Raw genomic sequence first — 24,665 nt, 5'->3', positions numbered from 1 at the left:
ACCCCCTGGGCAGATCGGAGCACCTGATGAAGATGATCCAAATATCCAAAATAAAGTCTGGGACACAATCACCATCCCTGGAAATTCACTTACAATAAGGAGGAATCACTCAGGGCCTATTCCATGGCTCCATCCTAATTAATCATGCCATGTTCTCATATAACAAGCAATGATTTCCCGTTATGTTTGTAATTTACACTTCAACCATTTCATTTGTTGGGGAATCAAATGTATCAACAATTCATTCACCTCATTAAAATTATGCTAATTTCTAACCTTTATTCTGTCCTCAAATCACTGAACAGTGGGTGCCTAGATAGGCCACAAAGCTCAAATAGGTTTCATTAATTTTCGATTTTATATCTTAAGAAAATAACAATTTTTACCAAAAAAAAAAAAAAAAAATCATGTCAATGTGTCCAGAATAATTCCCTACAACTGACAGATTCATTTTTTAAAAGGAGGCCTCCCTCTCCCTCTTTGCCATTCTCCCCAGAGAAAGGAAGAAGAGGCCATACAGGGCTTACCTCCCAGAGATAAAATCACCCACATATGCAAACTTATTTCCAGCAGCTCTTTAGGGGTGACAAAGAACCTGAGGGGACACCTATCCAATAGGCAACAGCCGGAATGGTAGAAATGATGAAGAGGCTGGGGTCGGGGAATCTGGAATGATGGAGACAGCCTATTGAAGAGGGAAACGAGCAGAACTGGGAGGGAAGAACACAGACAGTAATATGCCCAGACAACCGTTCAATCTGGAGAGATTCACCACTGATCGGTATGGAGATCAACCAGGCTCCAGGAGACAAGGGGAAGCCGCTACCCTCTGGCCAAAGGCTGGACCACATCCATTGGATGAGCTACACTTGCTCGGCAGGACCAACAAGGCGTTTGTTTTTCTGGATTGGGTGTATGTATTCTCAGGGTTTTCTTTCTCTTTTTTTCAAATTGAGGTGAAGGCGAGAGGGAGAGAAAAATAAATATTTATTAATGAAGGGAAAAAGAGAAGAAAATTGATTTTTAAAAAAGAGAAAGAGAAAATGGGGAAGACTTGGTGGCTAAAATCTCTAGGCGCAATGAGGCAGAGAAAAGCTCTCACCTGCTCCCCTCTGCCTCAGAACCAGCTCTGCTAAGAGGGATAGTGGGGAACAGGAAGTCCTTTTTTCTGCCCTCTGCATCTCCTCCCTAATCTATTGAATGGATCACATCTCTGTCCACGGCACCATTTAAAATAGCCCAAAACACCAATGCCTTAATAAAATGCGTGCTCACGTCCCACATCCGGCACCAGCGTTCCCTAAGGCTGACGTTCACTAAATATAAAAATGATTCATTTCAGAACAATGAGAAAGAGCAGATCTGGGAACATCTCTGGGACCCACCCAAAAGCCAAAGCGGCCAGGGAGAAGTTGCCACTGACCAGCCACAGGGCCTTGCACAGAATCCTTTCCTCAGTGCCCCTTGTGTTCCTCATCTGTGTCCAGACCCCAGCAACCCCAACACCATGTGAGAAAGTTCCCTATCAACTCTCAGAGTTTAGGTCTAAGAGAGTTGGCATAATCCTCCGGAGAAACAAACCCTAACCGGAGGAGTTGGGGAGTCAAGAAAAATGGCAGACATGGAAGAACAGGCCCAGGAGGAGCAGGAAGCCAGCACCAGCACTAAAGCCAATAGGAGGCTCAAGGAAGAGGACAGGGAGAAACAGGGAGAATGGCAGATGCTGGACACATTGGGGCAGCCATGGGCTGGGCTCAGGGAAACTTCTCATTTGCCTCAGAATCCCCATCATTACAATGGTATTTCTCTCCAGCACTGGGGGGCCATCTAGCTCCCCCAAAAGCAGCCTATTCTTAGAGACAGAAGGATCCTAGGGAGGGTCATAGACTAAGTTCAGCACGTAGGAGTTCCAATAATTCAGCATACTCATGCAGCAAGGCTATGTCAAGTCAAAAGGAGGAAACCACAATGCACTTATATAGGGGCTCATTTTCCTCACCCATTTCCTCCTTCGGTGCAAGACTAACACCAGAGAAGCGCAGGCAGAAGTGCTGAGAGCACCAAAGGTCCGGTGCCGAGGGCCAGAAGGGTTGATCCTGAGAGAGTCATGTTCCCAAGTCCATGACCTCCTTTAGAATGAGCAATGATAAGGAAAAATAGGGTGCCACTAACAGCACAGGGTCATGAGAAATAAAACATTGACACCGAGGGACACACGGAAAGGAGCGATGAAGATTCTACATTAGAAATAAAAATCCACCACCCAAATTCCAAACTCTGTTGTGAACCAAGGCACGCCAGCAAGTGACCTGAAGGGCTTCAGCCCAAAGGTTAGTGGCTCAGTAGTTCTAGTTAAAAAAAAATAGGTCCTCTCCCTCATGATTTAATTTTCCTCTCTCAATAACTCCTTCATCACCAGCTTGCATGAATCACACATCCTTCCAAGATGCCAATCGGTGCTCCTGACACTATTTCTAGAGAAAATCTGTGACCTAGACATGATAGGTAGCCCCATGAGGAACGAGTTACAATTGAATGATGGATTATTCAAAAGACAGAACATAAACTGGGGAAAGAGGAAGCAGAGAGCTTTCAAACAGGCCATCATTTGACCCTAAGAATGGAAGCATTCAGAAAGGATGTCACCGAAGCTGCCGGAAGAACGAGACCGGGGATGGATACTCATGAGTGATAGATGGCCAGACTGCAGATCTGAGTTAAATATAACCAAGCCGTGCTGGCCAGCGGGGGCCATCTAAGCTCAGCTGGTCCCACAGTTACAGAAAGCCAAGAGCTCCTGCCTTTCTTTGTTGCAAGGAGAAAATGGCAACCTAATCACTGGCTCCCTGGCTTCTCGAAAGTTTCCCTGTGACCACCTGTCACCCACACATACGTCTTCTCAACTGTTCCTTCAGGAAGAATGATGGGCCCAGGCCCCAGCTTCCATGCAGCCAACAGGCAACCCCTGGCTCCAATCCCCTTGGCGTGATAACTCTGTCCTGCCCAACACCACAAAAAAGCAAATGTTCTTTCACTAAATGGGACCATTTTCTTCTGTGGCCTTTTTACAGAGGGACCACATGGAAGAAAAGACACATTCACAGATGCTGTCACAAACCAAAGTAAATCATAATGATGACAGGGAATAGCCAAGACCCTCCCCCTCCTCCTATTTGCTAAAGATCATTAACAAGTGCCATTGGCCCTTCCTTCCTTCCTTTCCTGGTCCTAGGTCCAGAGCAGCAGATGAAGGAACTGTTGCTCCTCCTGCTCATTTTAAGGTGTGTGAAGACCACACCAGAATGAGGGGACAAACTGCTGAGTGTCTCAGCCAAAAACTGCAGACACTGGTCAATGCTGGCTTCCTCAGAGGCCCACAGCGAAGCAGGCTGGGCAGCCAAACCTGGCTGCCGGTGGCAAACACCACGGGCACACTTAGCCAACCTGCGCATGGCACACATGACGTCCTGGAGAGCAAACCAGGATCCAGAATGATCCTGGAAAGGGTCAAGTTATTCAGAAACACTCGGATAAAATGGAAGCAGATGTCTGCTCCAGAAAACCCTGCGTAGCAATCTGTATGCTCTCTCTGAACGTTCTCATCAGACATTCCCACGCTCAATGTACCAATGAATACCGAGCCATTCCACCCAGCCTCCTCCCCCAGGCTCCTGGCACCTACTCTGAGTGCCCGCCCCGCCCCACTCCCAGTGCTCTGTTGGCTTTATTTTTTAATTTTGAGTTCCAGAACATCTCCTTCCCCAATGAGAAACCAAACAGTATGACACCCATTATTAGTCTTGGTACAAAAAGGAAAGAAAAGAAAGGAAAAAGCTTTTTAAAAATCTACTTCAATCTATATTCAGAGTTCATCGCTTCCTTCTCTGGAGGTAGAGAGCTTTTTTCATCCTGGGATCTTTGGAGTTGTCTTGGTCACTGTTTTGATGACAGTAGCTCAATCTTCCACGTTGAACAGTTAAATTACTGCTATTACCATATACGATGTTTTCCTAGTTCTGCTCACTTTATTCTTCATCCATTCATGTAAGTCTTCCCAGGTTTTTCAGAAATCAGTCTGCTTGTCCTTTCTTATGGCACAATATTATTTCATCACAACCATATACCATAATTTGTTCAGCCATTCTTTCAAAAAGAATGTGTGTGTGTGTGTGTGTGTGTGTGTGTGTGTGTGTGTGTGTGTGTGTGTTCTTTTCCCTTTCCTTTGATCTCTTTGGAATACAGAGCTAGCAATACTGCTGAGTCAAAGGGGGTACAATTTCCCTAACATTTATGTCATTCTAATTCACCCCCAATCCCAGATTAATCTGTGCAATCACTGGGTTTTAGGAGTGCTGCTCTCCTCTTAAAATGGCTCTCCATGCCAGGAGGAACCAGAAAATGTCCTAACTCCTCCAACTGCCCTTCAAGACCACGCACAGTGTGGCTTCCAGGATCTCAGTTCACACAGCTGTCCCCAAGGCCTCGGCTCCTCCCAAAGAGGAATACCTCAATCGCACTCCACAGTCTCTTGCCTCAAGACCTGCCCCTTCCCCCAGAGCCATTTTCTTCATGGACAGCCATCCTACATGTGGATTGTGGTCCCACTCACTCTTCCCCACCCTGGTGATCTCCAAGCACTTTCTCTTCCACTTAGACATTTAATCTCACCTTAATTTGCTTTTACCAAGCCCCCAATCCCCTGAGTGTTGGTCCCATGCCCTTAGGCCTTTTCCCACACTTCCACGAGGGCCCCAAACCCATTAGGAACTTGACAATTGTTAGGACATATGTCCAAAGGGCTGTGGTTGAGTTTTTAAGAAGTCTGACCAAATCCTAATAAGGAATCATCACAACTGTAAGAAATGTCCTTTCTGTATCAGAGGCCACTAAAGTACCACAAAGTAGGGAGGAGTGGGTGTGGAGTCAGGAAGGCCCGAGTTCAAATCTGGACAGACACCTCTTCCTGTGCTAACTTCTGCCTCCACTCCCTCTCCTGTAAAATGGGGATATTAATGGCATCTGCCTTAGAAGTGTTGTGAGAACAAGTAAATGTGGAGCAGTCAGCCCAGTGCCCGGCCCATAGCCGATGCCCCGTGAACGTGGGCCGTTATCCCTTCGGAAAAGCGGCGAGACCCCATGGCCGTGGCCAACAAGTCCTGCAAAGGCTCTTACCTCGGTCACTTTGGGCTGGAGGATTAACGTCTCCGGACTCATGCGAGGGATGTCGATGTGAATCTGGTGAGGTAAGAGAACAGAGTCAGTTCATGCAGCACGGCCCCGGAGCCTCCCAAGGCGAGGTCTGGCTGTAATTCCCATCAAGAAATGGCTCCCACCCTGGCCTCCACCCCCCACCTCACAACCAGTCCAAACATATGGGTGAGGAACGAAGCGACGACTCGGCCTAAAAAAGGTTTCCCTCCCCCCCAGCCGCCCCTTCCCCCGGTACCTGAGTGCCCTTTTCACTCCCATCAGACTAAACTCTCAGGGGGAGAAGGCACCCCCAGTGAGTGACCCTGCACAAGTCGCTCCGCCCTGTTTCCCTCAGTTTCCTCATCTGTAAAATAAGCTGGAGAAGGCCGCAGCCAACCCCTCCATTAACCAAAAGGGAGTCCCAGCGCTGGATGGGCCTGGCAAGACTGAACAGGGGCCCTCAGTAGAGACCAGAACCAAAGAGGAACGCCCGTTTTTTGTCGGGGTGACGGACACCCAAGGTCACGGGACAGGAAAAAGAACAACAGCCCACGTGTGCCCTGAGCTGGGGACCCCGGCCAGCTGCGCTGGTGCGAGGAGGCCTGGAGGCCGACCCACTGAGCCAGCTGAGAAACAGCAACGAAACACCCCCGGGCAGAGTCCCTTCCCCAGGCCGCACAGCCAGCAAGGAGCAAAGCCAGGAGAGCCCGCCCTTCCCAGGCCCACTCCAGAGTTGTCTGGTTCGCCCCCGAGACCTCCAAGCACAGGGGGGCACACAGCAGGTACTCTGCCAGTGTAGACCCAACTCAATTGTTGGCTCTCCTCTTCAACAAGAGCACCCTTCCCAGGAAGCCGGGTCACAGTCCCCCGACTCAGGCGGGCTGGGCCTGGCAGGGCTGCTCAGTACGGCCATTGGCGGGTCAGCTTCCGGCCGGACGACGTGGCGACGGGCCCCCAGATGACACGGGGAAAAGCAATAGCTGTTTCCCAATTAGGAGGCAGGCCATGGGCCTTTTAGGAACATAATCCATAGCAATTAGTGAACATTGATTTGCAGCCTCCAACACGGGCTGGAGTAATCTTGTGGAACAGCGGCTCGCCAGCTTTGGGTGGTGACAATTTTTCACACCCGAGGAGAGAGCAGTTTTCTCCCCTTTTCAGCAGCCTTACAAAATCCAGTAAGTTCTCCAAAGAGACGTTTACAAATCCTGCGAACAGCCAGCAGAACACGGAGCGGGAAGGGGCAGGATGGGGGAGAGAGTCCGGCAAGCTCTTAACTTCTAGGAGTCACCCAGTAAGCAGAGGCAAAACCTGAATGGGAGCGGAAACCTTAGAACCCCGAAGGCAGAGCTCCTCCCACGACACAAAGCAGAGGCTGAGAAACTCGGGTCTGGGGTCCGGACACAAGCCCGGCCTTCCGTCGATAAGACATTGAGTGTCTCTGAGACTGTGAGGAGGAGAATACTTCCTGATTTACAAGTTGGCTAATAAGGACCAAATAAGGCTCAACGGAGAGGACGAGAGACTGAATGAGAGAAAACGCCTTCCTGTGCCAAACGCTGGTGAGAAAAAGTGGGGTAGAGGGGCCCACCTCTTAAAACCGTCAGCCACAAGACCAATGGAAAGGCCCCACGTCCTAAGGGTCCGGCAGCAGGAGGGACACTAAGGTCAGACAGAGGAGAGGGGTGGATGGGGAGAAGGGGAGGCTGGCTGCTCTGTCTCACTGGGGAGGACAAAGCTGGGGGCCTCCAAGGCTTCAATAAGATGGGGGCCCCACGGATACCGAGGCTGGGCCTCCGGGACCAAGCAGCCAGAAGGCATTCAGCAGGGGCCGGCTCCGTCCTAGGGGCAGGAGTACTGCACAGAGCTCCCACAAAGGGCTCTCCCCTCCCACGGGAGACAAAGTGCCTAAACACCAAGGGAATAAACTCCAACGGATACACACGACGGTTTGGGAGGGAGAACACAGAGGGCCCCGGAGAGGAGCAGCCTGGGAGGCTTCTGGAGGCAGGGAGGGAAGGTAGAGAAAATGGAGACCGTTAGTGATGATAGATGTCATTCTAAGAGTTTAGCTACAGTTAGAGGATGGTCAGGGGTGGAAGGTTCGAGTATTTTTGGAGATTGGGGCAGTCTGTAGGGAGATAAGAGAAAGAGTGAGGATAATGGAGATGGAGATCTACCGGAAGAGACGAGATAAAAGAGGGCACTGAGCAGGTAGAGGGGGATCTGTCCTTGTCAGGAGTTGGAGAACCTCATCATCACAGATGGGGGTGAAGGAGAAGGGCGGGAGATGAGGAAGAGGAGAGAAGAGGGAGCTCCCAATACATGGCCTCAGTTTTTTCCATAAGATAGAAGGAAACATTCTCAGCAGAGAATGAGGACGGGACCACGGGAGGTTTGCTCACGTCTCATCCTTCCCCCAATATTGCTTGAAAAGCCTCCCCGATGGTCCTTGATTTTCCTCCCAGCCTCAGCTCTCTGTGAACGCCATTTGCCCTGACACTATTCTAATTTTAAATCCCGACTCAGTCGCCTCCCTGACTGCGAGGCTCATCCTCTTCACCCCAACCACCTCTGACTTCCTCTCTGCTTGGAGGAAACCAAAGGACAATCAACAAGATTTTGAAAGGAGGAGCGGGCGCCAGAGCAAGGCGAGAACAGCTGGCCCGGGGAGATATCAACTGTTCTGTCTTTGTTTTTGACTTTGTACCTCCCATCCCGAGTCCAGTACCTGGGCACAAGAAGCATTTAACAAAAACGTTTAATTACGTGCAGCTGGAGAGACAGGTTGGGGGGAAGACGTGGGCTCTGTCCCAGACAACTGGAATTTAACATAATGGCAGAACATGCCCAGAAGCCTCTGGGACATCACCAGAGGAAACGCTGGAGAGAGACAAAACTAGGAGGGCCAAAGGCAAACGCTTGCGTGAGGAAGAGAAGAGGGAGTTTCGAAATGGTATTTCTTCCTTAGGAGCAGGAAAACTGGCAGGGTTTTAGGTCCATGCTTTTTATGAGTTTGATTCACACCAAGGAGAGCGAGCTCTCCGTGCCCAGCTTCTCCCGCCCCAGACTAGGGCGAAGGACGGTTAGGCCCGCCCCATCCAACCGCACACGCAGCCCACCACGCTGGCACCGGGACAGCCGCACACTCTGGCCGTTAACCACGCGGGCCGTCGTCAGGAGGGAAAGATACCTGACTTAAGAGCCTTAAAACACAGCCCACTGCCGTCCCCACAGTTAACACCCAATTAAGCATGTCCAAATAACAGGATTCATTACATGCTGCCTGCCCCCAAATGCCCTCCCGCACTTTTAATTTGAGAAGTTATTTTTACTCTCAACTTTTAGAAAGATTAACGAGCTACATGTGTCACAGAAATCTACTCAAGAAAAGTCTAATATTTTTGACCAACTGTTTAATGGAGAAAGTGCCGAGGAGGTTTTATGAGGCTCCTGAACTCTTCAGGGTGATTGGAAATTTCCAAAAGTGCCTCTAAAAAGATAATAATAAAAATCCCATTGGGCACTAAAACATAGAAAAGAATTGACTCTGTTCATTACTCTGTTCTATCCTGGAAGTGAGCGATTTAATTTGCCGTGCGGCACATTAAGAAGAAAAATGATGTGACAGGCCCTCGTCTATGACGCGAGTGTGCTGGCAGTTTCCAGCACTGTCGACACGGAGGAGCTCCGGCGGTCTCGCCCCGTGGCCCCCCATGACCTCCAGGCCAGGCCCCCATTTCTGGCCCTTTGCTCCCAGGTGCCCTCTGCTCCTAGCTCCAAGTTCCCTCCCTCTTTGGAAGGTCTAGTCAAGCTCAGGCTGGGGATGGGCTGCGATGGCTTGTGGCTGGGACCCCGGTGGTCCGGACTCAGGAGCTGAAAGGGCTTCCTCACTCTAGGCCAACGTTGCTCTGAACGAGGCATTTCTGGACCCTCCCTCTAAGAAAAGAGAAGACACTGACGGGCAGAGTTTGGCTTTTGTCCGCATACTGCCAGCACAGGGCCTGGCACCCAGCAAATGCTTATTGATTGGCCCACTGATTGAGTGAGTAGAGATCTTTTTCACAGGATGGGTAATTAAGGACAATTAACTGACAACACTTGCTGAAAGTGGAGTCTTACTGCCTCCCCAGGCCAGCTCTGGCACAAGTACAGAGTGCCAACTGGGGGCTTGGTACTGGGGGCTATGACCTCCTAAAATCTAACTGGGTTCCTAAGTCTTCTTGAAGTTACACTAGTTTCTTAAGCTAGCTTTTCCTTTTTTGTTTTTCCTCCTTTATTCATTGTGTCATTTTGTCCACAGCTGGTTGTCTCTCTTGGGTGGGTCTGGGACAGGTGGGGAGACAAAGACATTCTGGGAGACACCATATGCAGGAAGCCACAGCGACAGGAAAATGCACAAAATGTGGCAAATAAAAAGTATACGCTGGCAAGTCTGGCTAAGTAGATGCCGCTGGGATCTGGGGAAGTGGCACAAGACAAGCGGAACTGACTCCCCAAGGACTGAGCCAATAGCAGGGGGCAGGAGCAGCACTTGAACTTCACATCATGCTGTCAGACCTGCACAAGGATTCAGGGTCCAGAAGGCTGTGTTTGGTGAGGGACAGAGAGGAAAACAGAAGGGATTCTGCAGTAACTACAGACCACCTGGATGGAAGGCAGAATTAGACAAGCTGGAGCCAGACTGACGCTAACCTGAGGGTCACGGATCTAGGGATGACCTCAGCCCTCGGAAGAGCTGCTCCATCTCATCGGGGAGCGTGCAGCTCTGCCTTGTCTTTATAACAATTGCCTTTTTCAAGGCTAGAGAAAAGGACAATTCTGGATATGAGTCAATATGCATAAAGTGGCTGCTGAAGTAGAAACCAAAGCAAGCTGGAGAAAAGTTTGGGAGAACACACTGCAGAAGATTCAGAAAAGGGTTGAATACAATTAAGAGTCTAAAATTCTGGAAGCTGAGTCCACCTTAGAGAGACAATCAGCTGTGGACAAGATGATACAAAGAATAAAGAAGAATGTCAATGGGGGAAAAAATGAGGAAAGGCTATTTAAAGAAACTAGTGTAACTCCAAGAACACTTATGAACCCAGTCAGATTTTAGGAGGTCACGTATAAAAAAAATAAAAATGCAAGGGAAAATCGTGGCAGTTATTAAAAAGGTAAGCCAAGTCCACAAGGCCAGCTCCCAAGGCTGGTGAGGGCTGATGAGGACAAGGAAAAGGATGCTTGTTATCGGTCTGCAAGAAGAAGAAGATGATCAGGGAGGGGGCAATACCAGGACACAAGGAAAAGACTGCTTTCTCTTGTCATTTCTGTTTTCTCGATCAAGAAGAATTCTATTTGGACCAGGAGATAATAAAATGAACATGGTCAAATAGAAGAAGCAAAACAAAGAGAGGCAGGGAGGCTGAAAGAAGCACTGTATCATCCTTGCAGAGTACAACTGGCCAGGTCATCCTCCATTCCAAAGGAGAGACAAAGGGGCCCGTCCTTCTATCTTCTTCTGCCCTGGATGAAGCAGGAAGTACCAAGAGTTCCCGGGAGCTATGGTCCCTCTCTCTCTCAGCCTGATTACACTGGAAGTTTGGAAGAGCTTCGCTCCCAATCACCAATTCCCCTTTTAGGTGCTGTCTCCCTCAGACAAAGGGAGAGGTCCAGGAAAACTAGAGCTGTCTAGCTTGTTTTCTGTCTGTACCCTGAGCACTTTGCCCAGTGTTTAAAAAGCAATAAAGGCTCAAAAAACGCTTTTCTATTCATCCTTCAGATAAGACTTGACCTGTTTTATTTTCATCTTTGTGAGGAGTCCCAGGCCTACCTTCTCCTGAACAAACTTAGCTCAGAGCATTAAAAAAATTAAATAAGTAATAAAATTTACATTAAAGTGTTTCCACATCAACCACCTCAGATCCATCTGATCTCTGATACAAACTGACTTCTTTTAAACAGAATCTAACCCCTCTCCAGACATAATTCTTAACATCCGAGACTGTTCCTTTTTTGACAATAACTGCTGGGGAAATGGGAAATCTTCAGGGAAAAATTAGCATTCGACCCACAGCTTCTAGCACATATCATAAAAAACTTTAAAAGGGTACACAACCTAACTAGAAAAGGTTATACTGTTAAAAAAAAAAAAATTACAAGAGAGTGAGATCAGATTCCTTTCACACAGAACAGAAAAGATCAGAAATGAAGAAAATTGACAATTTTAATCATAGAACATTAAAAAGCTTTAAATGACTAATGAAGGCATTGGAAAGAAAATATAGAGTAAAAAAAAAAAATTGCATCCTAAAGCAGAAGGAACAGTTTGGTATCAAATAAATAAGGAAAACTGATTGATACAAATATATAACACCAAGAAGCATTTGCCAAGAGGTCAAAAAACATCATCAAAAAGCTTTCCAAACAAGAATAAAAAAACTACAAATGAGCACATGGAAATATGATCCAAATTACCAAGAAGAGGAAAAATGATGATTAAAACAACTGTGAGATTTTATTTTTATAAATGACAAACCAGGCAAATTAGTCAAAGGTTGGGTACAGTCAAGTATTGCTGGAACTGTAGGGAGGCGGACAGATGGGAAATAGTCCAACTGTTTTTGATTGTAGTTCAGCAAGACACACACTAAGTGACTGTTAGAAAGCAGGTATTACACCTAGCCAGGTACAAGATGCTCTCCAAGGTCCCTTTCCCACATCTCTGCTCTGTAATTCTATAAAAGAGAAGTTGCATCCAGATTAGACAAAGCTTCAAAAATCTAGGAAGGAACCCGGACTGTAAATGACAGGTAAAAAATTTGGAATATAGGGAATAGATGCTCAAGGTGGTATAAAGGACTAATGGAAAAAAAGGAGCATGAGAAAAGGGAGCAAAGAAAGCAAGCTCAGGCTTAGCCTACAGAAGTTCTGAGTTCAATATCTGCTTCTACAATGGTGAGTAATTCTTTCAACCTCTCCATGTCCCAACAACTCCTAGCACTAAGAGGGCCAGACAAGCAGTTGGTCTGTATCAGTGGAGAGAGTTTCCATGTTGGAAATTCTCTACTTTGCCAAAATCACAGAACTGGACCCATTTCTTTTTTTTAAGTAAAGTTAGGGGCATTTTGGAAGACAGAATACAGGAGGAAAAGAATATGTACATGAAGACCAGTTACAAAGCTCTTAGCTACTTCAGACAAAGTTATAAGTTCTTCATCTAGGATTATTGGTCTTCATAATGGGAAGGAAGTGCTAGCTACAAAAGAACATAGGAGACAAAGGACTGATGACCTAGCAATTCCCAGGGCAGGAAAGGGAGAGAGGCCAAGCAGACCTTCCTTTTAGCTGCAAATCTGGCCAAATTTGTAATTCTATCAGTCTCAGAGGCTAAGTGGGAGGAGGGGGGGGAAATACACATTTTATTCTGAAAGCAAAAAATAAGTTAATAATTTGGAAATATTTCCACTAATTATCCATAGTTTGAAACTCATATATACTTAATTATTTGTTGTAGTAGCTGAATAAAGTTTTATGTTTCTTGTACTTAATTTTCCTGCAAGAGAGCCATAACAATATTTAGATTACTATATTTTTCAAAGGAATATTACTGACTAGCCATAGATCCTTACTTACATAGAAGTCACCTGAGGAAAAGGTTTTAACCTTTTTAACCTTTAACCACTCGCACAAACTTGGGATATGTTTTCTCATAAAAGGACAAGGCCGAGGCAGTTGTTAACACTTCTTCCCACATAGACCGGGAGGTCATTCTGGGGGGTCTCTATCATCCTTTGAAGGGAGTGGACTTTGTGTTTTCTTTGAATAATTAAAGAACCACAAAGGGTACACCGGCTTGGTAGTCCAGGTGAGAATGAATATGTGTGGTGTTTTTCTTCTTTAAAATAATCGTTCTCTCTGGGAGAAAGCAGGTTTCTCGGGGTAGTTTTCTAGAGGAAGTCTTAGTATCAGTTAAGAGTAATAATCACCCAAAACGCAGCTAGGTGATAAAAGTTCAGATCTTTTATTGTCTCCAATATAGCCCAGTTAGCTTTTCTTTGAGGCCTCTCTCTCTCCTTGGTTCTAAGAGCTCTTGCGGCTTTGTTCTTTGCTTCTGCCTCTGCCTCCAGCCAGCACCAAGGTAAAAGCTGTAATGAATCTTTCTTGCCTCTGAGAGAGGGTTTCTTGCTCTCCCAGAGTGCTCCTCTCCAATCTAATTCAGCTGAACTCTCGACTGAGTCTGCTTCTTATATATCATCTCCCAAAGGTCGACTCCTCCTTCTGGAGGCATACCTAAGGGAAGTGTGAATTCACAAAGTTACAGTTTACTTTGTGAATCTCCCATACTTGTGAACTCCAATGAGTAAAGGTGTGAACACAAGCATTGTATCAATTAGTTCTACTTAGTACCTTGTTTCAGGTTCTGGCCCAAAACATCTCCTTGTAAGATCAGATCAATAATCTATCAACTCTAATGAGTTAGCAGTTTGTAAAGATTCCAACAAACATGGATTACCAGGACATTGTTTTAAGTCTCTGGATCCAGTTGCAAACAGGACCAAAGTAATCAATAACGGGCAGAGAATCAATCCATCAATCAACATTGGTTAACTGCGACTGTACTAAAATGCACAAGAAGTCTGGGTATAATTTCTAAAAGAGGTTTGTTGGCAATAACTTGCCAACTCAGCAGAATCAGAAGTTTACCCTTGAAACACAAGGGAGGAAGGAAGCATTGCCAACTGCAAACATCACTTCTTGCTTAATAGGAGCATAACCAATTTTTCATTTCCGCAAAGTAGACAGTGAATGACAATCACAGCGAGCCCATGAAATGCTAGTCTAACAGCAAATGCAGAAGGAGCTGAGAATTGTAAATCAAATTTAAATATTTTTCTCATTATGCACACCGTCTGTCAAATGACTACTCAAGAAACCATAACTGAAGCCATTTTGTAGAAAACAAAGCAACAAAATCATACGGAGTCTACATTGCCTGCCCTCCCCCACGTCACTGGGAGAGTAGAAATATACAGGGCTCCCACCCACACCCAGGGAATCAAGTCTCTCAAGACTTTTTCCAGGTCCATGCCTGGGGCCCAATAAGAACTCGTTTAGCTTCACGAATGCGCCCTTGACCCCAATAAGGTTACTCTCCCAGCCCTGCTCACCAATGAGCCGAGGGCCCAGAGTCAACTGTAAAGTGGGAAAGAGAGCCTCGTCATCTCCATCCCGAGTTCAGAAGCCCTTCAAGGCACGGGAAGATCCCGATCAGCTCACAGGAGCTGATGCCATAACAAGAGCGTAGCCCCTCAGAGGTCTCATGTCAAATGGGACCCTCCTTTATATCCTTTGAAATCAGCAGGAAAAGCATAATTACAGGAGGAAACATGGCCTCCAAATCTAGTAAAAGAGTTCAAAAGCCCCCATGGATACCACAAAACAAAGGAAGATGGCCCTATATCTGATGGGACAAAGGACCCAGTGAAATGTGAGGAGAGCATGAAACCCGCCTTTCCCAAGTGGTTTAAAATAGAAATGACAATTGTGAGAGCCAGATTGGGCAGAGTAAGGAACAGAATCTGCCCTGGCAAGCCTCACCAAAGAAATGGAAGAGAGAACAGTGAGGGGGAATGCAAAAAGTGGAGGAAAACCCAGAAAAAGAGAAGTAAAAAGCAAGACCAATAAAAAAAATACGGTCACTATGTACGAAGAATAGGAGAAGTTAGTTCCCAGGGATGCTGTCACAGCAGGATGAAGGGAGGGGTGAAACCCTGTTCAGATGTCTCCAGCCCTCACCCTGCGAGTCAGGGCACTGGCTAAACAGCCAAGCTCCTGACCAAGGGGCCCAAACCAGCTGGGCTCAACGATAGGGCACAAGCCCTTCGGCAGAAGGAACGGGCGAACAAAGAGGGTTGGAAATCCGGCCAATCGTGATCCTGACTGTCAATGCGACGGCACCGAGACTCGCGGTGTAAAGTCACCAAGTGTAACTAAGCAATTACAGTCTGACCACCCAAACCCTGCAGGAGGGGTGCATAAAGCTCGCTCTGGCTCTGGGATCCCCATGGGAACTGCTGAATAAAGGATTCTTCTCTCCCTCTCCTGTAACTGCTCCGGGATTAGCCCAAAGTTGGGGGGAGCAGCGGGCAGCCTGCTGAGTTCCACAGAGAACACTATGCAAGCTAAACTCAAGGATCCTGAAGACAGTAAGTGTCGAAATAACCTCCAGATCCCAGATTTCCCAGAAGAACATGACAAGACAAAAACCCTCAAAGCTCATGGAAGAAAGCTGCCCAAACTTCAGAACATAGAAAATGAAATCCTGATGGAAAGAACTGACACATCGCCTCCAGAGAAAAGCCCAAAGCTACGACCGCCAAGACCCACGATGGTTACATTCAACAGTTCAATTCAGAAACAAGAAGTTCCGCAAGCCATCGGGAGAAAGGCAAGGAAAGGACACTTGAGTAACACAAGACTACTCTGCACCCAGCAGAAGAAGGAGAGCCCGGACTGTTGTGCTTCAAACAGCACAGGATAAAGCCCCGAATAAGCTATCCTGAAAATCTGAGCTTAGCCACAGGAGACAGAAGGCGGATGTCCAAAACATGTTTTGAAAGAAACCCGGAATGGAAGTGATTTCTGCCCCGCAAACATCCCAGACAACAGAAAGGCAAGAGGAGTGCATAACGCAGCAGGCAAAAGGGTGGCAGGAGAGAAACTTCCTTCTAAATGTATGAAGTAGGGGAAAAGAGGCTTCAGATGGGCAAGTGGCACCTGGAAGAGTGGGAATCTACGGGCACAGGGAAAAGATTTCCAGGCTAGGGGGAGGAGGGGAAAAGGGAAGGTCACCAAGAAAGGGTATAGACACTAGTGGGAGAGAGACCCTCCTATGGGGCAATGTTAGATGAGACAGTGGAAAGAGGACCAGGACTGGAGGCAGGAAGACCTAAGATCAAATCTGGCCTCATCCATTTACTAGCTGTGCGATCCCAAGTAACACACTTAACCCTGTCTGCTTCAGTTTCCCTATCTGTAAAATAGGGATCATTAACAGCACCTCCTTCCCAAAGCTTCTGTAAGGATCAAATTCTCATTTGAGAATCTGTACAGCACTTAGCACAATACATGGCACACAGTAAGAGCTACATAAATGCTAGCTATTATTTTTATAAATAATAATTTGGCACTGTGCTGGAAATGAGGCAATATGGAAAAAGGGAGCTCATGGGGCAAGGCACTCACAGAAAGCACCTATGAAAAAATGATTATTAATAACAAATGATTTGGGGAAATTCAGAGTTGCCCCTTTTCCCCTAAGGTCCTAATTTTAAAAGTTCAGTCTCTTCAAGGATATTACTGATGAGACTGGATTAACTTTCTTGTTCCGGCTCCACGCAGGAGGGGAAGGCCATTATGTTCTGTTAATTTTTGAGTGGGGATAAATTTTTGGAATAGATTGTCCCAGACTGGTAACTTGGAGATAAATGAGATAATCCAAGCTCAGATCCACCCCTTATTGTGATATTCATTCTCTCATTAATTGTTAACCTATCAGAATTTATCACCACACTTGAAAACATCTATAGAACATCTATCTTCCAATGGGCATATAAGTCATGAGCCCATTACCATGATGATCTTTTATTCTGAGAGAGAGAAGGGCAAATGACATCCTTTTATCAATAAACATGATGGCATTATTAATAAAATGATTAAATTACCCAGACATTATATCTCTTAAAAGTTTTAAAATGCTATACCTGGGGGATTCTAGAATGGATAACTTGGATAGAATGAAGAATATAAAGAAAAGATAATTATAGGTGTTATGACTCAGATTGAGACTCTAAAGTAAACAGAAAGAGAAAATGGATAATAATTAGAGTCAAAGAAATCTTTTTTTTTGGAAAAAGGCAGAAAATAAAGGAAACTAAGAAACAAGAGTAGCTGAAGGAATGTAAAGGGGAGTATCAAACAAAAATCAGAGGTGGAATGGATAGAACAAGTGAGAACAAGGTCACCTTAAAAAAAAAAAGATTACAGGAAATTAAGTAACGTAATATTGTGTCCACACCAGTTTCAACAGACTAAGACAAGGAAGACAGATTCATCAGGAGTGAGGAACCAACATGGGCAAAGGTGCAAAGGTGGGAAAATAAAAGGTATGTTTGGGGAACAAAAAGTGGGGTGATTATTCAGTGGAAACCATTATCTAATCAGGAGGGAACTATTTACCAAGAAAGTCACAAAGGCACAACAAATGAACACAGAAACGCCAATGGAGAAACCGCTCCCTGGGATGATGTCAAATTCATTTACCATTTAAACAATAAGGCGGGAGACAGAAGCCACGATTTGAGAGAAAAGGTGTCCGACCAAGAGCTACAATAAGGTTTTTTTTTTTTTTGAGCCAAAATTGATTCTATTTATTATTGTTACCTGATGATAGAAATCTCTAGAGAAGTAAGCAGAAATCAATCAACAATCAGTTGCTTCAATAAAGTAGGATATGAAATAAATTCACAAAAGTCATCATTTTGCCTCTATACTTCTATCTAAAAAATAGTCCTAATGGTATAAAATCTATGAGGCACCATTTTTTTAAGATTCAAAAATTAAAAACAAGTCAGATGATGAGCCACAAAAAAGTTGAAAAAAGCAGAGAAGAGGAAGCCAAGAAAGGTTCTCACCTGTCTATAGGTATCCTGGTGAGCTTCATCATTCCGGGAGTCATAATATTGGTCAATAAAAGCAAAATATTCTTTCTGCTTTCTCCGCAGGGTGCCTTCTCTCCGGTCCACGTTTGCAGGGAGGTAACCCTTACGAGAGAAGAAAAGGAAATTAGTTATTGCCACTTGATCTATTGTTAACCCCCAGGCACACAGAAAAGGTGGACTGTCTGAAATCTGACCCAGAGGATGGCAAGATGGGTTTGGGAAAAGAAACCCCACAGGCTGAGTCTGACAATCCCCACATGAGCCCCACCGGAGACCCCGGGCTGCCTCAGCCCACCCAAGGGAACATTGGAGGCTTTGCTGAGGATCGCGAAGGCAGCCTCCCTGCTGTATAGAATTCCAGTCAATTCAAACATCTTCACACTCTGCCAGCAAACAGAAGGCCCTTTGCATTTACTTTTAAATAAATACATTTTTGTAAAAGAAAAGAACTAAATGTCCTGAGCCAAGAGATGGACTGTCTCGTTCAAGGAATGGCCAGGAGGCCTTGGTTGGTGGCGAGTTTCGGGGAGCCCTACGAAGGGCCGGAGCGGGGCACCCGGCGGCAGCCAGGGGCAGCAAAGGCACATAGCCACTGCTTGGGGATAGGGAGAGGATGCAAGGACTGTGAGCCTCCAGATGGAGGGCCAGCGGCAAGGGAGCTGGAGGAGGGAAGGAGGAAATGTTCCCCCGTTGGGCTGCCCCATGGTGGCGCTCCCAAGACAAACCAGGATGGATGATCAGGAAGGGAAGTCAAGGAGACTCAGCCTACAGGACGGCAAAGAGTGTTAGAGAGCACGTGAGCCCCGAGGAGACGGAGGGAGCCAGCGCTGGTCCCTGTGGGCAGGGCTCCTGAGTCCCAGAGAAGAAGGCTAGGGGCACGGGCAGGAAAGTGTCAGTCCTGAGGGGCAGGAGAGGGATAGGGCAGAGCGGGAAGAGCCTGAGCTTGGGAACAAATGACCCAGACTGGGCTGGACAAGGGACTGCACCTCAAACCCGCAACCTCCTCCTCCTGTGTAAGCCACAGCCTAAGGGTGTCAGCCAGAAAGCATTGAGAAACAAGCACCTACTGTGGGACCAGGCACACTGTGCTCCAATCCAGGCTCCTGGTCTAAAAAGTCCCTATCATACCAGAGAGAAAAAACACCATTCCTATAAGACACGGAGGAAAATGGGAGGAAACGGCAAAGCACCCTCCATCCCCACCTATCTCCAGCTGGATGATCCCAGGGACTCCCTCCTCCTTCTCGCATCCCAGGAGACTCCTCTCCTTGACACGTAAAGTCCTCCACAAGTGGCCGCGCCCTGCCCCGCCATCTCGCTTCTGCAGGCCTTTGCACAGGCTGGACAATGCCACTCGGGGCACCCCTCCCCCTGTCAGATCGGTACAGATGACAGGAAGGGTCACGATCCGTGTCGTGGGAGATGTGGGGAAACCGAGACCCTCAGGCATCATGGGGAGAGCCCTTGGAACTCTGCCCAAAGGGTCAGCCTCACTGTGCCCAGCAGTGCCATTGCTGGGCCCGTAACCCAAGGAAACCTTCAAGGAGGGACAAGGACCCCCGTGTGCCGAACCGTCTGCAGCAGCTCTCCTTGTGGTGGCCAAGAATCGGAGAACAAGTCGATGCCATCCCCTGGGAAATGGCTGAGTCATGGTCACCACAAATGGTGAGTGAGCGGCCTTTAGGAAGGCCTGGAAAGACTTCCACGGACCGAGGCCGAGCGCAACAAGCGGAACCAGGAATCCCTCGTACCCGATCCCAGCAAGATCGTGCGATGACCAAGCAGGAAAGAGCGGCTTCCGCTCTCTGGCTCTGTGACCGAAGTCATCCCCCTGGTCTTTGGGCAGAGAACGCCCCCCGCATCCAGAGAAAGGACTAAGGAGACCGAACAGAAATCACCACATGCTGTGCTCACCACTTCTTCAGGTTGTTTTCCTCTCCTGTGATTTTTCCTTTTGGTTCTGATTTTTCTCTCCCATATGATTCATAAAGCAATGAGTATTAAAATAAATAAATTTTTTAAAAGAGGAAAAAAATGACACTCGGAGGTAGGCCGAGCCATAGCTCAGAACCACAGGTGAGCAAAGGAAAACGGGACTTCAAGACACACCAGGAAAAATCTCCCAGCAGTTTTCAGACATCTCCCGTTATGTAAACTGAAGAAGCGCGTTCCCGCTGCCACCAAGGCCACAGGGCCGGTTCTGAGCCTGGTCTTTAGGAGGAACCCCCGCCATCCTCTCGGCCTTGCTCCCAAGCCCTTGGCCGGGCCTGCCTCGGAATAAGCCAAAGTGACGACAGAAAACAAAGGCGGCGGCCTCCTCCTCCAGGAAGCCCCCCAGCCCTCTTCATTCTCCCTCTGTCCAGACCTGGGGTTCCCATAGAGAAGGGCAACCTCACCAGCTTCCATTCCCAAACCCCTCGGAATGGGTCTTGCTCCCAGAGGGGAGGGCACGCCTGCATCTGCACACTGGCCACGCCGAGCACTAGGAAGGCTGCTGCTGGCCCCCCGCCTGCCAAATCCATGCGTTAGGCAGCTGTCCCCCCGCCCAAACCCCCCGGGGAGCGGCGTCCTCTGCTGGCCAGAGTCAGGCCCGGTTACTGGGGGTCCGCAGGAACAAGAGGAATGACATCCTGCTAAACCACCAGGAATTCAGAACGCTGGCTCGGAGGATGCCGGGCTGAGGGTCGGCCAGGAGACTGGGCACCCGCCCCAGGCCTGCCAGCCCAATCCGCTGCCCCACCCCCCACAAAGGGGCTCCCCTGCCTGCCCCCAGACCCACCGCCAGGCAGCTGCAGCACGGGCCCAGAAAGGGCAGCGGTCACTGCGGAACCTCAGCGCGCCATCCCGGGGGAGCACAAGCACTGTGGTCACCTCGCCTGAGCAAGAGCGTCCCCGACACGCGCTGGCCACACTGGGGCCTTGGCCCCGTCCCACCGCTGCAGCCCAGGCACCGGCTCGTGCACAGCCTCAGTCCTCTCCCTGCTGTGGAAAGTAAGTCAAAAGCCAAGCCGAGGAGATGGGAAAACAGCCGCGCTCCTGAAAACCGCGTCCCCACTCCTGATATCACCACTTTTAAAAGAAAACATACATGCAAGTTGAGGCCTTTAGATAATTAAGCAAGACTGAAAATTATGCAAATGAAATATATTCAAGTATGCAATGAATTTTAAATGACAGAACTACAGAAAACTTAATTGCTGTATTAGCATGCTATAAAAACACTAATCATAAATGGAAAACAAAGCTGGCATATGCTCAGACCCCAATTCTCTTGGTGGCAGAAAACCCCAGAGGAGCTTCACCTCCCATGGGGAGCGCGCTGGCCCCCGAGGGGCCCTCGGCTTGCTCCTCGCCCCGCCGCCCACTGGCACGAACCTTAAACGTGGGGGGTCCAAAACACGACTGGGTTTTTAGAGAAAAGGTCACTTGTCATTTGCAAAGACTTTGGATGGCCGACAAATCAATGGCATCACAGGAATGGAGGCCGGTCTGAGATCATTCTGCACACATCGCAATCTGCTCATCCCATTTTCCCTTTAATTCAAGTAACATTTCTTACTCATCAAGTAAATACAGGACCCATAAACCCAACAGAGTAACATGGACAGGTTAGGGAAGAGTCGTGAAGGAACAAAAGGAAATGTTCATTTTGCTAAATCTTAGAAAAAGCTCTCCCATTCTCTGGGTTTGTCTCTCTCTCTCTCTCTCTCTCTCTCTCTCTCTCTCTCTCTCTCTTTCTCTCTCTGTCTCTCTGTCTCTCTCTCTGTCTGTCTCTCTCCCTCTTTCTCTCTGTCTCTCTCTGTCTCTCTCTCTCTTTCTCTCTCTGTCTCTCTCTGTCTCTCTCTCTCTCTGTCTCTCTCTGTCTCTGCCTCTGTCTCTCTCTGTCTCTGTCTGTCTCTGTCTCTCTCCGTCTGTCTCTGTCTCTCTGTCTCTCTCTCTCTCTCTCTCTGTCTCTCTCTCTCTGTGTCTCTCTCTCTGTGTCTCTCTCTGTCTCTCTCTGTCTCTCTCTTTCTCTCTCTCTCTCTCGCTGTCTCTCTCTGTCTCTCTGTCTCTGTCTCTGTCTCTCTGTCTCTCTCTTTCTCTCTGTTTCTCTCTCTCTCTCTCTGTCACACACACACACACACACCCACACACACTTTTTGTTAGACAGATGAAAACAGACCAAGGATTTCTCAATCGGCCGTCTCCTAGATCTCCCGTTTGCAGCTGTGACCGAGCTTCCATGGCCCAGAGACCACACGGCCGCCTGCCTGTCGCAGAGAGGACGAGGCCCCTGGATGGGAGATGCACCAGGCCCACGCACTGACCACTTCACTGCTTGCCCCCTCTAAGGGAAAGTGAGCCACAGGAATTGAGTGTCAGCCCTCACCATTTGCAAAGACTCAAGAGGGCTCACCGAACTGACCCAGTTTTCTCTCCCTCAGTATCTGTGGGTCCCACAATCCCTACCAGATCAAACCCTTCTGGACGATCAATGCAGTGACCTCCGCCAGGATGCCCCCCCTGCAGGAGTCTCCATCTCCCACAGGGGGCCACAGGAGCGGCTCCTCTGGGGACACCCAGTGGTCTGGTCCGGGCCCCGAGTCAGCTCAGAAGACGGCCCAGAACGCCAAGGAAAGCAGTTGTTTCCTTTGAAGACAGTAGAGTACAGGGAGCTCCAGGCCCACCTTCCTCCTGCTGCTGCCATGCAGCAGCTCCTTCCCCCATTAGACTGTGGGCTCTTGGAGGCCGGGCCCCATCTCCTGCCCTCTCTGTACCCCCAGCACAGGCACAGACAACGAGGGAGTCAGCGGGAAAAACGGAGGAGGAAAGGAGGAGGGGCAGCAAAGGTCCATCAAACAATGCATCCTTTGGCCCCATAAAAAAGGGAAAAGGACCCACATGTGCCAAAATGTCTGTGGCGGCCCTTTCTGTAGTGGCAAGGAACTGAGTGGCTGCCCGTCAGTGGGGGAACGGCTGAAAAAGTTGTGGTATATGAACGTTATGGAATATTATTGTTCTGTAAGAAATGACCAGCAGGATGATGTCAGAGAGGCCTGGAGAGACTTACAGGGGCTGATGCTGAGTGAAATGAGCAGAGCCTGGAGATCATATACACGGCAACAACAAGACTATACAATGATGGACGTGGCTCTCTTCAACAGTGAGGTAATTCAAGGCAATTCCAATAGACTTGGGATGGAAAGTGCCATTTATATCCAAAGAAAGAATTAATGGAGACCGAATGTGGATCAACATATAGTATATTCCCCTTTTTTGGTTTTTCCCATAGTTTTTTCATCTAATTTTGCTTGCACACATGACAAATATGGAAATACATTTAAAAGGATGGCACATGAGCAACCTACACTGTTTGCTGTCTTAGGGAGAGGGGAAGTAAGGGAGGGAGGAAAATGAATGCTGAAAGCTCTCTTTATGTGTATTTAGAAAAGTAAAATACTACTAAGGAAAAAGGGGGAGAGGGGGGAGGACAGGAAGATGAGCCCAGGAGAGCTCCACTCTAATGTGACCGGTTCAAGAGGAGGCTCATCTGCGTTAAAGATCAAGGCTGGAAGGCAAGGAGAGCAGAGGGGCCGATGACAAAATGGCGGGGGTACAGACAGCAAGAGGCCGTGCAGTGCACACTTCTCAGACAGGAGGCCCCGCCACAACCAGCCAAGTGCTGCAATACGGGCCGAGGGGCTGGCACCCGGACAGGCTAAAGCACCCCTTGTAAACAGGAGCTCTTAGTCTACGCTCCACAGAGAGACAGTCTGGGAACTGCAACAGGAACAACGACGTCCCTTTCCACTGATCCCCAACGGCAATCGAGCCTTTCCTTCCCTAGGAATGGAGGCAACCCAGCTGGGGGCCATCGGAGTCCCCGGACCCCACCACAGAGCAGGGTCCGCGAGGCCCATGTCCCAGCAAGGCCCTTCTCGGTGCCGGGCCCTGAGCCGCCCCGATGCCCCAAAGCCACCGGCCCTTGGGGAGCAGACAAACCAGAGGGAGGCAGCAGCTCCAGCCAGGAAACGAGCCCTCTCCTCCGCACCTTGGGCAGCCAGGCAGTGGAGGCGTGCCTCTGGCATCCCTGCCCCCTCCTCCCCAGAAAGGCTCCCTGAGGGCTGGCCCGTTCCCACCTTCCCGACTTCTCTCCCACTGGCCGTGGGACCTAGCAGAGGCCGCCGCCTTCTCCGGGCCCCCTCACTCGAGGCTTCCCTTAAAGCCCGTGGCACCTCCCTCCCCAGGAACGCCCGCGGCTCCCTCGTAGCCCCCCGACCGGACACAAAACCGCCCGTGCGTGCTGAGAGCGCTGCAAGGCCCAGGCCGGCGGCTCCTGGAGCCCTCCCAGCAGTCCCTGCTCCCCGGCGGGCCCCTCCCTCTGGCTGCGGGCACAGTGCTGGTGAGCCCCACACAGCGGGGCCCTGGACAGCAGGTGCCGTCGGCAGCCGCAGCACGTGAGCACTTACACCCTTGGTGACTGACGACTAGAGAAGCAAAAGGCCCGTGTGATGGAGGGCCCGAGAGGGACAGAGGGCAGACACAGCCCAAGTGCTGCTGGACACGCCGAGTCGGGGTGAAATCAGGGAGGGCTTCCCTGCAGAAGCTGAAAAAGGGAGCGCTCGGGGCTTCCTTCTCCTGTCCCCCACAAACGTTTCAGGCCCTGAATCCGCCCCACCTCCGTCTCAGAGCCAGGGGACCGGTTTTTATAAACAAGGCTGGATGCTCTAAGAAGCCCGATGAGGGCCCTGGGAGCCCCGCCACTCCTCCCCCCGCCCTTCTCCGCAGCGG

General features: G+C 48.7%; 1 protein-coding gene across 2 annotated transcripts in view; it reads right to left on the bottom strand.

The window, feature by feature from the left end:
- Positions 1 to 24,665, bottom strand: part of TBC1D22A (TBC1 domain family member 22A) — a 271,714-nt gene that overhangs the window by 184,603 nt on the left and 62,446 nt on the right. For both annotated transcript variants that reach the window (XM_051963006.1, XM_051963007.1), the window contains 2 exons: positions 17,868 to 17,996; positions 5,173 to 5,235 (listed from right to left, as the gene is read on the bottom strand). In XM_051963006.1, coding sequence (XP_051818966.1) covers positions 5,173 to 5,235; positions 17,868 to 17,996 — 192 coding nt within the window. The remainder of the gene's footprint in view (positions 1 to 5,172; positions 5,236 to 17,867; positions 17,997 to 24,665) is intronic.

This window comes from Antechinus flavipes, chromosome 5, assembly GCF_016432865.1.
Source record: "Antechinus flavipes isolate AdamAnt ecotype Samford, QLD, Australia chromosome 5, AdamAnt_v2, whole genome shotgun sequence".
NCBI classification, from domain to species: domain Eukaryota; kingdom Metazoa; phylum Chordata; class Mammalia; order Dasyuromorphia; family Dasyuridae; genus Antechinus; species Antechinus flavipes.
The sequence above is the reverse complement of the archived record's forward strand: the minus strand, read 5'-3'. Positions and strand labels throughout refer to the sequence as shown.